Raw genomic sequence first — 13,740 nt, forward strand, 5'->3', positions numbered from 1 at the left:
TCTTCTTCTTCTTCTTCTTCTTCTTCTTCTTCTTCTTCTTCTTCTTCTTCTTCTTCTTCTTCTTCTTCTTCTTCTTCTTCTTCTTCTTCTTCTTCTTCTTCTTCTTCTTCTTCTTCTTCTTCTTCTTGTTGTTCTTGTTTGGGGCGAGTACCGCTCAGATCTGAATTGGTCATCAAGAAGACCTCGCCTTTGCACTCCATTGCCATGGCCTTCGACATTGATTTGAAGTATAGCCGTTGGCAACCATCGAAGTTCCGTTCATAGTCATCTTGCGTCCAGTCCTGGAAGATGCATTTGGCCTCGGGAGTCTTGTCGAGGTCATTCTTGTTTGGATAGAACTTTGGCGGATGTAGCTCCTGTGAGTAGTTAGCATTTTCGCGTGGTCGTACTCTACTTAGCGAGGCGTACCCAGATAGTTTGATACTTGCGCGGTCCTTCCGCAGCCCCCGTCAAAAGTACCTCCTTCAGAACAAAGTTGGCCAGCCTTTCTGCCGCTCCAGTGAGTTTCGAGGTGTAGAAAAGGCAGGGCACGTCGCATTCGTTGGCCTCGGGTTTTCGGTTTGCGATGAATTTCTAGACAGCTTAGTCATTGGATTAAACAGATTCAGACGGGAAAACTACTCACATCAACTGTAACATCTGCCATCTTCCAGCAACTACCGGTGTTGTCGCCCTCCAGCCTGCCACGACACGTCTCATCAGGTACTCCAAATTGGGGTCCCAGAGGATTGGAGAAGATAGCTGCTTCGATCTCTCTTTTCGCCAGATCCCATGGTGTAAATACGGACCTGTCATGGACAGGGAAAGATGTGGACCGCCGGATGTAAGTCCAGCACAGGATAGTGAGCCATGTGGACTTCATGTCGTAGTAGCGATGGCAGAATGAAAATATACGCAGTAACGTAAGGAATGATACAGTCCAGGCGACACGTATTGATTCAGTGTACGTTCACCCAATGCTGATAGCAGTTGAGAGAAGACATACCTAGTTCTCAGCAAGGATTTCAGCGAGACTTGTGTCGATAATTTTAGCCACGGTATCTTGATAGTACAAGAACTCCAGTTTGACTATCTGCCTTGCAACCGCGCGTTGAAACAAAGACAGGCATTTGTCCCGTGGTACATGGCCACATCTCAAGAAGATTCAACACATCCTACCTACCTAGGGAGGTATCGCAAAGCCCTACAGCCCCCAATGCTCACCAAGAGACGCGACCTTGAGGCGTCACACACATGATTCTTGAAATATCGGGATTTGGGGCTGAAACAGCCCTCTTCTGTCTCCCTAAATTCTTGCGCGCGACGCCTCCTCCGTGCATCGGGTAGTAACATAGATAGAACGTCATTGCCCTGAGTCCGCCTGGGCTAATTAGGTACCTCCAAGGTTGGAATGCGCCACCCTTGGCATTTTAGGCAACATCAAGCCGATGTCAAATAAGCGCTTGTAGCGTCACTGTGCCACCCTCAGGTTAATATCCGCCCGCACACCTCTCGACATCATCAACTGTAGAAGCCCTGAGTACACGTTTACGCTCAAAGTACACAGATCTTCGTTGCTCTCTTTCCCACCTTCTTTCCCACCTTCTGGATCCGACCAGCCTTGAATTTGTTTCACTTTCAAGGTTTGCGTTTCTCACATACCTAGGCATCATAGTGGGCCTTATCGCTGATAACGATCGCAATGTCAACGACTCTCTCCAGCTTTGGCGAAGCGCGCAATGCGAGATTGATTGGCAAGAGAACGTTGGAAGAATGTTTGCGGCACATTGTGGCCTACTACAAGCTTCCCAAATCTACGGTAGAGTCTGCCGACAAAGAGGCATGGAAGCTGAGGGGCTTCGAGAGAGAAGTACGAGATCTACTACTCAGCGAGAACTATGAGCCGCCCACAGACGATGGTAAGTGCGATCAAAATGCAGAATGACCGGCTGTGGGTCTCACTGCTTACACGAGTTCCTAGATACAACCATCATTCTTTCGATCTTCCTGAGTGCATTTCAAGGCGACATTCCTGCCATCAGAAAACTTCTTGAATCTTCTGGCATAGACCCAGTATACTATTCCCGTCCTCTCATGAAAATCTCATCAGAAATACGCGACGCCCAGCTTCTCCGTTTCTGTTTCGAGATCGGCTTTTCGCCCAACTACTTCGACTCCTACACTTTTTGCGGCTGGTATGGGAAAAACGGTGTGGAATGGCTCGATATCTTGTTCGACCTGGACTTTTGCCAATGGCGCACAAACCCACAGCAGTTAAACTACAATTCAACTACGCATAATTCAACCTGGTGTGATATGGTTCGCATGGGACCTGACGCCACTCGCTGGTGGATAGACCATGGAGGAAGTGTGAGCAGGTTCCGAGGAATGTTTTTTGCACCCTTTGAACAGCCATGGCCGAAGGCTGCGTCAATTCGAGTCCTGTTGGACAGATTCGGAATCGACTGGTTCAAGGACTCGGGGACGCTGCAGCTAGCAGTCGAGAAGCGCGACATGGAAACTGTGAAGATGTTGCTAGAAGCGGGAGCAGATGTCAACGAAGATGTCACTGACTGGAACACGGACATTCGTGAGCATCGAGCCGCCCCATTACGAGCACTAGCGATGGCTATGTACGCTAAATCTGATGACATGATCCGATACCTTGCAGAGCATGGGGCAAAGGTCCCGCGCGATTATGTCGAAGACCCATACAACTACAAGCGAGAGGAATTCAAGCCCTTCAGGAATTTAGTGGTAGAGCTGGGTGCTGTGGAAGAGTAGGCATGTTATCTATCTACGCGTTTGCAAACTACATGGTAGTTACACTGTATCTAGTTATTGATTTCAAGCCAGCTATTGATTTGGTTACTCGTTTCTGTCATTGAACTTCGGAGCGGTCAAGTAGTTGGCAAATTCCTGCTATCGATTCCGCTTCTCCATTCTGGCGAACAAGAGCTATGCTAGGTAGCACAACACCCTGGGGCCGTACTGGTATACGTTTGTTTCATCGACCAAATTGGCAGCATGGATTCTGCAGACGCTCAAACGCCCTGCTCCGGATGTATCGGATGCATTATGAGACACTGTCGTCGAAAGGCAATTGCTCAGTATTGAAGATATGCCAAAATTGGTCAGCATGTATGAGGAGCCGCCGACACTCGTTCTTCAGCAAGACCAAGAAGAGGTCAGCCTCACGTTTCGGATGATGATACGAGACTTCCCACTGCATGCATGAAGATGTCATAAGAAGCTGAGGCATAGGCTTTCAGGATCCCCGACAAAAGCACAGAATGGGGGCGATAGAGTGGCACGGAGTCATTCCACGATCCTAGGACTATACGCAGTACCTCCCGGGGTCAAGATTTGTAATTGCTGATATGAATGCGGCACAGGCTATCTACGTAGAATGCTTCCAATGCATGTATGGAGATCTCGTAAGAAGCCAAGACGTGAAGTTTCGAAACCCTCTGGCGCAAGAGTAAGACGGCGGCCGTGCCGCTGCGGGAGAGCCACGGGGCCAGCCCCCGGTTATGAAAAGTGCCCCCACGGGCCAAATGCTTGAGCTGAAGGCGGTGCGGTATCTTCGGATACTCATTTCCGATCCAAACCCCACATTACTTGCATACTGAGGAGTTACAGGGATGCTCTCAAATAGATGCCATGTCCAACTACTTGCCAAATTTAACCACATGAGCGCTACGAGCCACGCGATGTTACCCATGCCTTTTGTCCTGGGGCTATATACGTACCTTGAGATCCTTCAAGAATCTTCACAGCCCAGATCTACTCTTGAGCAGGCATCAAACGCAATCCACCGCTCATCCTCACTGTAAAGATCGTTGCAATCAAAGACGACTCTTACACCTCTTTCACATACACAGTCACTTCGAACATGAAGGCATTCTTCCTCCTCCAGCACTTGGTCTGCATAGCCAACGCTTATCGCCTCCATCACTAGCAAGTCATCGCCTTCCATAATCCATATGTATGACAACTACTGACTTTTGGCGTTGGCGTATAGTCAATCTGCGGGCTGCCGCGGTGCCAACCTTGGCTGGCGAGATGTCGATGCCAGCACTGGCTGCAACCGCGACAACGCTGGGGTAGCTGCAGCCATCATTATCGAACACAATGAAACTGAACAAGCCGGAGGTGAAGGTGACAAAGATTTTGGCTCCGTTGTCGTCCTCTTCAATGGCGACGACTGCAAGCCCTCGGATATCTTGGCGTATGGTGACGATGGCTGCCTCGTGGGGAACTATGGAAGTTATGAAGTCTGGGACTTGTGGTCGGTCGATGGCATGGAATCTCCGGAGCTGAAGTGAATGAAATTGCGATTGTTTGCTTAGATTGAGTTTGAAGGGTGTTTGTTTAGTTCAGCTGGCAATCCACATGTATCAGTTTCTGCGCGATATGATTTCCGCAAGCTTGATCATGAAGTCTAGACGCCAGATGGTTATAGCCGCAAATGTAGCGATATGATTAGACGCTTTGCTTCGTGTAATGATCTTTCGCTTCAATGTAACGCTCCATATCAAACTATACGCTGATGAACTCTTAGTGACCGAAAGCTCCTTGTTCATGTATTTAGTCTAGCAAGACTTCCCCACCGTGATTAGACGGTGAATCTAATGTCTTTCGCATCGGCAACCAAACAAGCAAAGAAGTCCTCCTTGATCGACTGTACGTAGGTAAGCATGTGGCGCTCGATATAGCAAGTTCGAAATTCCGAGATTGCCCAGGTGTCAGACTGCACCTTTTGGTTTCGAAAATATGTATGTAAGATGGGGCCTGAACCAGGCCGAGAAGTTAGATTGCACAGCGCGGCCATAGAGGTCTCGGCCAGGTTATGTGGGTTGGGGGCTATAGGCAGCTTCCACCCCACAGGTTCTTACACAGGGCAGAATCCGTGCCTCGTGAAGGCAGTGTTCGTTGTGTTGGGCTCACCCGCCCCAGCGTCGCTTTCGTGGCAGTGTGCATCATGTGGCAGGATGTCTGAGTAGAGAGCAGAGTGGCCTCGCCAACGGTTGAGGCAACGTATCGCGTGCGAAGAGGTTGAGCCGTCCGATGCAGCCCCATACCTTTCATATGATCAATCGTAGGATACGCCACGTATCTTAACTGTTTCGTCACTCAAATTAGATTAGCCCTGCGCAAGCAGTCACAGCATCAGAAAGGCTGGCAGCTTACCTAGGTACATTGATAAGAAAGCCATCGACGTGAGTCCTTCTCAGTTCACATCAAAATCTACCTTTACACTACTGCTAGCTTCTTGCCAACCCCTCATCATGCATGTTGCAAAGACCATCAAAGTACTGTTCCTCCTAACGAATCATTTGATCGCCGCGTATACCCCCAGCGAAGCCACTTTACTTTCGCAACGTGTCCACAGGGGTACGGCATCCGATCTCGATATCTCACAGCCAGGCTCCGTGCTGGGCCGCGAAGCTCGATTTCCCTTAGTTAACAGACAAGCGGGAAATGGAGAGAGCTGTGAAAGAAAGGCTCGATGCAAGAAGAACAAGATTCGAGACCCGTCCGACCCGACCAAATGCATCAAGTGCCCACCGCTCATGAAGTCGGATCCCACGAAGACAGTATGCATCAGAGACAAAGATGTGAGTGAGGAGGACAAGAAGAAAACCTACGAAGACAAAATCAAGGAGAAGATCAAGGAGAAGTTTGAGAAGTTCAAGGACATGATCAAAGAGCGCCTGGAGAAAAAGAAAGAAGAAAAGAACAAGGAGTGGGAGGAAAAAGACAAACAGAGACGATCTGAAAGAAACCAGAAGAAGTTTCGCCGTATGGCTGTATGTCTTCCTCTTACTGCCGCTGCCATTGGTACGGAGGCCATGCTTGAGATGGCTGACGGCGGCTTCTCATTGGACTTGCTGGACAGCATCAACGGGGATATGCTTGAAGTATGGCCTGGTTCTGATATCGACGACGAATGGCTGGACAACGCGGTGCCTGACGATGAGAGCGATATCGTTCAAGAAGACTTTGCGAAAGGATTTCTGGAGGTTGGCGACGCGGCTGCTGAGAATGCAAAGCGATCTATGGAGAAAAGAGACGGCACCACCGACATCAACTCCACCGACATCAACTCCACCAACACCAACTCCACCAACACCAACTCCACCAACATCAACTTCGCCAACTCCAATTCCACTTCACCGCAAGAAAGCCCATCTACTGACAAACGAAACTTTATCAACGCCATTGCCAACCTGTTCAGGTCGGCTGTCGATGCTGTTATATCCGTGGCTAAGGCAATTTCCAGAACGGTCGGAGCAGCTGCCCGTGCTACGAAATTCTTCTCCAATGGTCGAAAACCAAATTTGAGGCAGCCAGGTGAGTCGAAGTGGTCTCGTGCACAGCAGTTGGACAAGGCCAAAGAAATATCAAAGAACAAGAATTGGACAAGATGCCTTCGAGGTGAGAAGGCTGAGAAGTAAAGACAGCACGCTTCGATGCTCAGTTCCCAGTGGCAACACACCGATTGGATGATACAGCGCATTCCTTTGTCTTAGTTTACTAGCTATAAAACATTTTCGTTATCTGTATTTAGAGTCATGAGACGTTGACTAGAGAGAAGAGAAGTATATGTTAAAGATATCGCTGCCTCCACGATCTTTCCGGTGCTATCATATGGTCCAAGAATAACAACCACGACCTTCTTGCGGTTGAGGACCTCTGACGTACATAGGCAAGAGCATTGGCTTGTATCCATTGTCGGAAGAGTATCATGGTACAGAAGGCAAAGCCCAGACTGGAAATAGCTAAAATAATAAGAGCGTACGAAAGCATGCACCACAATTCACTCTACTGTCGCGAAAGACGACCTTGAAGTCCTGAGAACCCGCGTATTTCTTCGTCATATATGGGCCGCTTCAGCTCTTAGTAAGCCTTTACCGCAGCTAGTTGCAGAATCCTATCCGTAACAATCGGCTTCTCTAGTGGTTCCGTTCTATTCTGCGGATCAGGCTTGCCATCTCTCTCTGGCGGGCCTTGTTTGCGGATATTGCAGTGCGGCCAGTGTGTCGTACCCTGCCACGTCTTGAAGAGCTCGGCTTTGAGTTCGAGATCCTCTTTCTTCGCGAACTTGGCGGGCGTCATGCAGACATACTGGACATGGCGGATGCGGTTGCCTTGAGGAAAGCATGCGTAGTGCATGGTGCGAGAATCCCTGCGCGACATTAACTCAAGGACCAAATGGGGGAGGGAAGACGGTAAGAACATACCACAGCACCAAGTCACCAGCTTCAAGGTTCACCTTCTCGAGTGTGCATCCGCGGTCTTTAAACCACTGGACATCCTCTTCCTTGAAGATGAAAAGATCCTTGAAGTCCTCTTCCTCCGGAGGCTTGTCCTCATGGTTATCCTGCTCCCTCTTCTCGCGGAAGAACTCATCATACAGCTTGCTGCTGCCCTTCATCAAGATCAAGCCACCATCATCAGGGCCATTGGGTTGGTAGTTCAATAGACCTTGCACACACTGCATGCCCTTGCGGTGAGGAGATTGATCGCAGTGCGGCCAGGGGCTCCACTTGAGATCCTTCTGGCGCGGCAGTGTGATGTTCATGCCGTCGAATGAGCAGAGGAGCTCCTCGGTGCCCCAAAGCTTGGCGAAGGTTTCGATGACCTTGGGTTCGGTGCGAGCTTCCCTGAATCTGCATTAGTATGTTGCCGACATCGCATCCAATGCACAACTTACCAAACAAATTTCTCGTGTGTGCTAGAGTAGGCAAAGTACATCCCGCCCTTGAAGCTAACAGGAAGGTGCTCTTGTGTCCATGTTGACTCATCATTGGGATCGAAGCCGCGACCAAAGGACTGAAGCCACTCAATCTGCTTTTTCTTGTAGTACTCTGCGCGTTCGGGTGAGATGGCGCCTTTGATGATTGCTGTGCCGTTCTTGTGAAAATCGTCGCGCCAATCGCCATATACGGTACCGTCGTACGAGATCAGATCAACACCGCTATCTGGCTTTGGCTCTTCGGCGTGAGGCGCCATCTTCTTAAGACGAGGGCTTGAATGCGTATTGTGAGTGACGAGGTCAGAAATGCTCAAATGCAGGAGATGGCGAAACTTATTGGAATGAAGCTGTGATGGAATAGCCTTTGATTGCACTTAAGTGATGTTATATGTTGGATGTTGAAGAGAAGCTTGTATGATGTTGTTCTCGGGACAATAGTCACCGTTTGGGGATGTCGGGCCAGCGTTGCCGACCGTCTCGGCACATGTGGGCGCCATACCCCGCGATATGTATCTATGCCGCAGGATTTGTGGGACTCGGGTCGTGTGGGGGACGGACAACCCTTCGGACTAGAACGCTTGCCGAGGTGGACGGCACGACGTCGCAAAGTGCACTCGACGCGTCGCGTTCCGGGTAGATGTGTTTGTTGTTCAAGTAGCTGTCACGGAGCTTGGTATCTTTACCGATTGCGCTCACTGTTCTCCTCCTCTTTCTCGTCCACACGTTTCACCATTGCCAACGTCAAACATGCCAGTCGCTATGCAAGTGGCCTACAAGCCCATCTCAAAGCCTGAGCCGGGTGTGAACAACTACCAAGGCTTCACACCCGGTAAAACCGAAGTTCTTCGCAAAGGCGCGAAACCGTACAACGCCCGCCCTCTCGAATCTGACATACGAATTGATCACGATGTCGAGATCGTGGTCAGAGATGGATGTCGCCTTTATGTCGACATTTACCGGCCCGCCGACGTTCCCGAAGACGAAAAGCTACCAGCAGTGATAAGCTGGTCATGCTACGGCAAGAAGTACTCCGCTCTACACATGCTTCCAATCTGCGTTTGGAATTGCTGCGTGCCGAATGAAGCGCTCAGCGGGTTGGAGAAGTTCGAGGGACTTGATCCAGTTGTATGGTGCCCACGTGGTTATGCGATCATCTCGGTAGATTCTCGCGGCACGGGCAACAGCGACGGTTCCATACCAGTATGCTCAGTATTGCAAACTCTACTATTTAGCTAATCATGGCAGATCATGGGCTCTCAAGATGCAGAAGATTGCTACGATGTCATCGAAGCTGTGGCAGACATGCCATGGAGTAATGGCAAAGTAGGCATGGCCGGCAATAGTGCGCTGGCCATCATCCAGTGGCATGTTGCCTCTCTACGACCTCCACACCTTGCCGCTATTGCACCCTGGGAAGGGTCTGGTGATATCTACCGCGAGCAATTCTGTCGAGGTGGCGTCTTCAGCATGTCAAATTTCGATCTCATCACCCACTTCATCATCAAGACGAACAATCCGGGCGGCGGCATCGAGGACTTCGCTGAGATGCATCGGAGGTCACCTGTCGCAAACGCGTATTGGAGGGACAAGCGCCCTGATATGACAAAGATCGAAGTTCCTGTCTTCATCAGCGGAAGCGACTTTTCCAGCATCCATACAATGGGCTCCGTACGTGGATGGCTCGAAGTACCTCATGACAAGAAGTGGATTCGATGGAGCTCACACCAAGAATGGTTCGAGTTATACTGTGATCCTCACGCGGATAAGGAACTGCATACCTACTTCGATAAGTATCTGCGGGGCATTGACAACGACTGGGAGAAGATGGCTAGGGTGCGATGGTCAGCACTCCAATTTGGCGACCGTGAAGCTATTGATGGCATCGAGTTCTCCGATTTCCCGGTTCCAGGGACCCAATACAAGGACTTTTACCTGTCCGGCTCCGGCTTGACCGAACAACCCCCATCCAAGACCGAGATGGTCAGCTACGACTCGCAAGACTCGAAATCGATCGCCGAATTCACCTACAAGTTTACGCAAAAGTCACGTCTCATTGGCCTGCCCAAAGCCGTTCTGTACATGTCAGCTCCTTCACACGACGACATGAATGTCTTTATCATCCTGCGCAAGAAAGATAAGGACGGAAAGCTGCTCATGCATCTCTGCTTCCCGTTCTCGGCGATACCCTCAGCTTACAAAAGTATCGATGATATTCCAGAGAAGGAACGCGCGAGCCTGAATCTGCACCTTGGCAGTGTTGGCGTATTGCGTGCCAGCCACCGGGCATTCGACCCGGCGCGAAGCATCCACGAGCAGTTCCCCTTCCACCCCCACGAGAAGGAAGAGAAGATCACACCAGGTGAGATCGTGAAACTAGAAATCGGTATTTGGTCCATGGGTGTCGATTTTGACGAAGGAGAATCGATCAGCGTTCAGGTCTCCGGTGAGTTTCCTAGTATTGCAGAGTACACGGCCTTCTCGAAACGGCGACCGGAACATGAGAAGAACAAGGGCGAGCACAGGATACACGTCGGAGCAGACACGCCGAGCAAGATCATACTGCCTTTTGTGCCTGTTGCAGTTGCATAGAGCGTTGAATGAGCCCAATATATCGCACAATTTCATCTAAGTTACGTCACTCGGTGTTTGTTCGTGAATATGCTTGCTGTGACACACTCTGCGCATGCAAAGTTTACGTCCGTGGACGCAGAACTGTACGATGAAATGATAGTAGTGACTTCGACCGTGCATTGGCATAGCGATAGGACTGCCGCGCATCGTCTGCAGGGTATGTTCTCCGCTTGTGACATTGCAAAGGCTCCCTGAGACAACTGCAAACACTCGTAAAGAAGCTCGGCAGTTGCGCCGCGCAGGAGCTGAAGCCAAGAATGGTTGCGAATTGCACGATACTGATTGGTTGAACATGGCCCTCCTTCCGCGAGCTAGCCCACTCTCCGACGCACGCGCTACCCCGGATTACCTACCCCACAGTCATGCCAGAAACCCCAGATAGACATTCGTGCGACACTGCCGCGTAATGCTCGTGAAGTGGAGTTCTGCTCAGCCGGGATGTGAATGTGGCATTGATTTCCAGACCAAGGCTTGGAAACGCCAACGAAATCGTCGGCTGTGGCACGAGTCTGGACGCGGGCTAGACGACAAGAAGAAGTGCCACGTACCAATAGGTGAACGTTGAAGAAGAGGAGCCGAAGCGCATATTTAGATATAACCACCTCTCTGCGCGCATAGTACACTCTCATCGAACTTAACAGCCATTTGTGCTCTTCCGTTTTGGACGAGCGGGTTCATATTTCCGTTGACTTCACCTTCATCTCGCTATAGCGCGAGAACATCGTTTACCTCGCAAAGATGCTCGACGACATCAAAACCCCGAAGACCATGAAGACCGAAGTCGAACGATATGAGGTTGTTTCAGATGCTGAGACAGGCATCGTGAAGCCCATCCAGGAGCCTGCGGCGATGGGAACTGTGACCATCACCGACCTCGACGAGATCTTCTTGATTCCAGCCCCTAGCGCTGATCCTCAAGGTTTGTGTACTCTGTAGCACGTAGCTCGCCGCCTCACGTACTGAGTCTTCTCAATAGACCCGTTGAATCTATCGAAGTTTCGCAAGATTCTCTTCATCGTGTTGGTCTCGATCTTCTCCAGTCTGGGTCTCGCACTCGTGTCCGGATTTGGAGGTCTTCTTACCTGGTATATCCCTATCTATGCCGCAGCTGGAGCTACATATGGTCAGTGATATAAGCTCCTCACATGCTCTGACTGCGCTGACCGGGTGTGCAGCCGACATAACCGCTCTGATGACGTACCCTTCAATGTTCATGGGCGTAGGCAACTTAGTTTGCATGCCACTCGCTCTTGCGATCGGAAGGCGCCCTGTCTACCTTCTGTCGCTGTTGCTCTTGATAGCATCAGCCGTCTGGGCCGCAAATGCCAAAGACTACAACGAGCACCTTGGCGCTAGGATGCTCCTCGGGTTTGCTGCAGGTCAGAGCGAGGCACTGGTCCCCATGATGATCCAGGTAACGATAGCAAGACAAAGGCGCGAGAAATGTTCTCTAATTAGGGTGTAGGAAATCCACTTCGTTCACGAGCGTAGTACTTTCCTGATGTGGCAATCTGCCACGCAGACGGTTCTGTCAGCCGTGTACATCATCTGCGCATCACCAATCGCTGGAGCGGTTGGCCCATCCAACTGGTATTATCTAGGCGCCGGTCTTTGCGCAGCCACGTTCATTGCTTCCATTTTCTGGGTTCCCGAGTCAAAGTACGATCGCCCTCTGACCGCTTATGGTCAATTCTCAGCCGAAGAGGGAGGTGAGCTAGAAGGATGTAGGGCGACTGCACCACAGCCGGCTAAGCTCTCCGAAAGACCGCCTCTGGATAACACAAAATTTCTTCCCCGTACAGTCTGGTCAGATATGCGCATCTTCGTCAACAAACCGGAATGGATGGAAGGTTTCTACGGCTTCGTCAACACCTTCCAGGTCATGTTGTTCCCCAATGTGCTTTGGGCCTTCTGCCTGAACGGTCTTACTATTGGCGTCAACATCGCCATTGGAACAACGTACGGCACAATAGTACACGCGCCTCCGTACAACTGGTCGGACAGTTCCGTATCATACGTCAACGCTGGGCAGATCGTTGTCGCCTTTGTGGCACTCCCACTCCTTGGTAACGGCAGCGATGTCATAATCAAGTGGCGAGCAAGACGCAATGGTGGAGTTCACGAACCTGAGAATCGCCTGTTGCTGCTCTGGATTCCCCTGCTATGTGGGTGCCTTGCCGCCACGTTGTACGGCCTGGCAGCGGAATCCCCAGGAGATTACCACTGGTTCGTCTTCGTCTTCGCCAATGCAGCGTATTACTTCGCGTTCGTTGGCGCCAACATCGCTGCAATCACGTACCTTCTTGACTCCTGTAAGTGTTTCCGGATGGACGGCATGTGAGACATACACTGACTTTACATATTTACATTTAGATCCAGCACGCGCTGGCCCTATTCTTGTCGTCATCACGGCTCTTCGAGGCTTCGTGTCTTTCGGCACCAGCTATGGTGTCGCCAGGTTCATCGAGACCGATGGCTACGACGGAACGTTCGGAACGTACGCCGGACTCACGGCACTCTTCGGTCTGTTTGGCATACCCGTCTTCCTGTATGGTAAGAAGATCAGGGCCTATACCGGCAAGTGGGCGATGAAGAAGGTGTCAGGCCACCCTTCGATGTCGCACTGAGAAGACAGTCTGTCGTATGCTCGTGTCACGTCGGCGGAAGATCTACGGAGATACCAGACAGATGAGTGCAGCTGCGTTGTATTGGTGTTGCAGCGAGACTGTTGTGTTGCTGTTTTGGCGTGGCTGGGGAAGCGCGTGCGTCCTAGTCTAATTCAGATATGTTTGAATGTGGATATCGCTCGTAAACCCCTTGATTGGCTTTCGAGCCGTGTCGTATCATGTTATGTGACTGCTTCTGCCTGATCAGTGATGATGGTGGCAGAGGTGGGCTGGCAACGTACACGGGCAGTCATGCCAACAACGTAGCATTAGCTTCAAGGTGCTGCATGTCCCTGGAAGGGCCCTTCAACGGCGGCCTGAGAAAGCCGGTAAGTTACGGTCGGTATGGATGGGTACCATGGCCTCGCATAGCAATGTCAGTGTCGGTGTTGGCTAGGTCTTCGTTGGTGATGGATGCGTTGACGCGTCATAGGCATTGTCGGCATCCAGTCGAGTCATTTGGACAGCAGCGCACTATAATCAGAACTCTGGATAGAATCTGGTGATCCTCTTCAGCGCCTTTATCTGGTTGTTGAGCCATGCCGTGATAGATGGGTGTCAGACGGGCACGTTGGGTAAGCTTCGTTGATGTCATAGTTTTTCATTTCAGCTAGCGAGAGAAAGCGGCCTAATCTGGACTAACGCGTCACGCTAGGCACGCGTACCAAATCAGGCGCGTTGGATGCTACTCATCCACCACCT

At 50.8% G+C, this 13,740-nt stretch overlaps 6 protein-coding genes across 6 annotated transcripts; 4 read left to right on the plus strand and 2 right to left on the minus strand.

Annotated features, from left to right (window-relative positions):
• Positions 1–390: 390 nt before the first annotated feature.
• On the minus strand, positions 391–646 carry J4E93_007921 (uncharacterized protein; the record flags this gene model as incomplete). The annotated part of the gene is made up of 2 exons (XM_049345824.1): positions 391–573; positions 626–646. The coding sequence occupies 2 exons, from the start codon at positions 644–646 to the stop codon at positions 391–393; spliced, it is 204 nt and encodes a 67-aa protein (XP_049196757.1).
• Positions 647–1,681: 1,035 nt separating this feature from the next.
• On the plus strand, positions 1,682–2,763 carry J4E93_007922 (uncharacterized protein; the record flags this gene model as incomplete). The annotated part of the gene is made up of 2 exons (XM_049345825.1): positions 1,682–1,898; positions 2,420–2,763. 2 exons carry the CDS (start codon positions 1,682–1,684, stop codon positions 2,761–2,763), a joined length of 561 nt encoding a protein of 186 aa, XP_049196758.1.
• Positions 2,764–5,270: 2,507 nt separating this feature from the next.
• Positions 5,271–6,440, plus strand: J4E93_007923 (uncharacterized protein; the record flags this gene model as incomplete). Its single annotated transcript, XM_049345826.1, has 1 exon — positions 5,271–6,440. The coding sequence occupies one exon, from the start codon at positions 5,271–5,273 to the stop codon at positions 6,438–6,440; it is 1,170 nt and encodes a 389-aa protein (XP_049196759.1).
• Positions 6,441–6,882: 442 nt separating this feature from the next.
• J4E93_007924 (uncharacterized protein) lies at positions 6,883–7,998 on the minus strand (the record flags this gene model as incomplete). The annotated part of the gene is made up of 3 exons (XM_049345827.1): positions 6,883–7,171; positions 7,227–7,649; positions 7,700–7,998. 3 exons carry the CDS (start codon positions 7,996–7,998, stop codon positions 6,883–6,885), a joined length of 1,011 nt encoding a protein of 336 aa, XP_049196760.1.
• Positions 7,999–8,488: 490 nt separating this feature from the next.
• On the plus strand, positions 8,489–10,330 carry J4E93_007925 (uncharacterized protein; the record flags this gene model as incomplete). The annotated part of the gene is made up of 2 exons (XM_049345828.1): positions 8,489–8,941; positions 8,987–10,330. The coding sequence occupies 2 exons, from the start codon at positions 8,489–8,491 to the stop codon at positions 10,328–10,330; spliced, it is 1,797 nt and encodes a 598-aa protein (XP_049196761.1).
• A 780-nt stretch (positions 10,331–11,110) lies between these two features.
• Positions 11,111–12,999, plus strand: J4E93_007926 (uncharacterized protein; the record flags this gene model as incomplete). Its single annotated transcript, XM_049345829.1, has 5 exons — positions 11,111–11,291; positions 11,349–11,495; positions 11,548–11,786; positions 11,838–12,684; positions 12,746–12,999. 5 exons carry the CDS (start codon positions 11,111–11,113, stop codon positions 12,997–12,999), a joined length of 1,668 nt encoding a protein of 555 aa, XP_049196762.1.
• Positions 13,000–13,740: the final 741 nt, after the last annotated feature.

This window comes from Alternaria ventricosa (genome assembly GCF_023758065.1).
Source record: "Alternaria ventricosa strain BMP 2768 chromosome Unknown scaffold_15, whole genome shotgun sequence".
Taxonomy (NCBI): Eukaryota; Fungi; Ascomycota; class Dothideomycetes; order Pleosporales; family Pleosporaceae; genus Alternaria; species Alternaria ventricosa.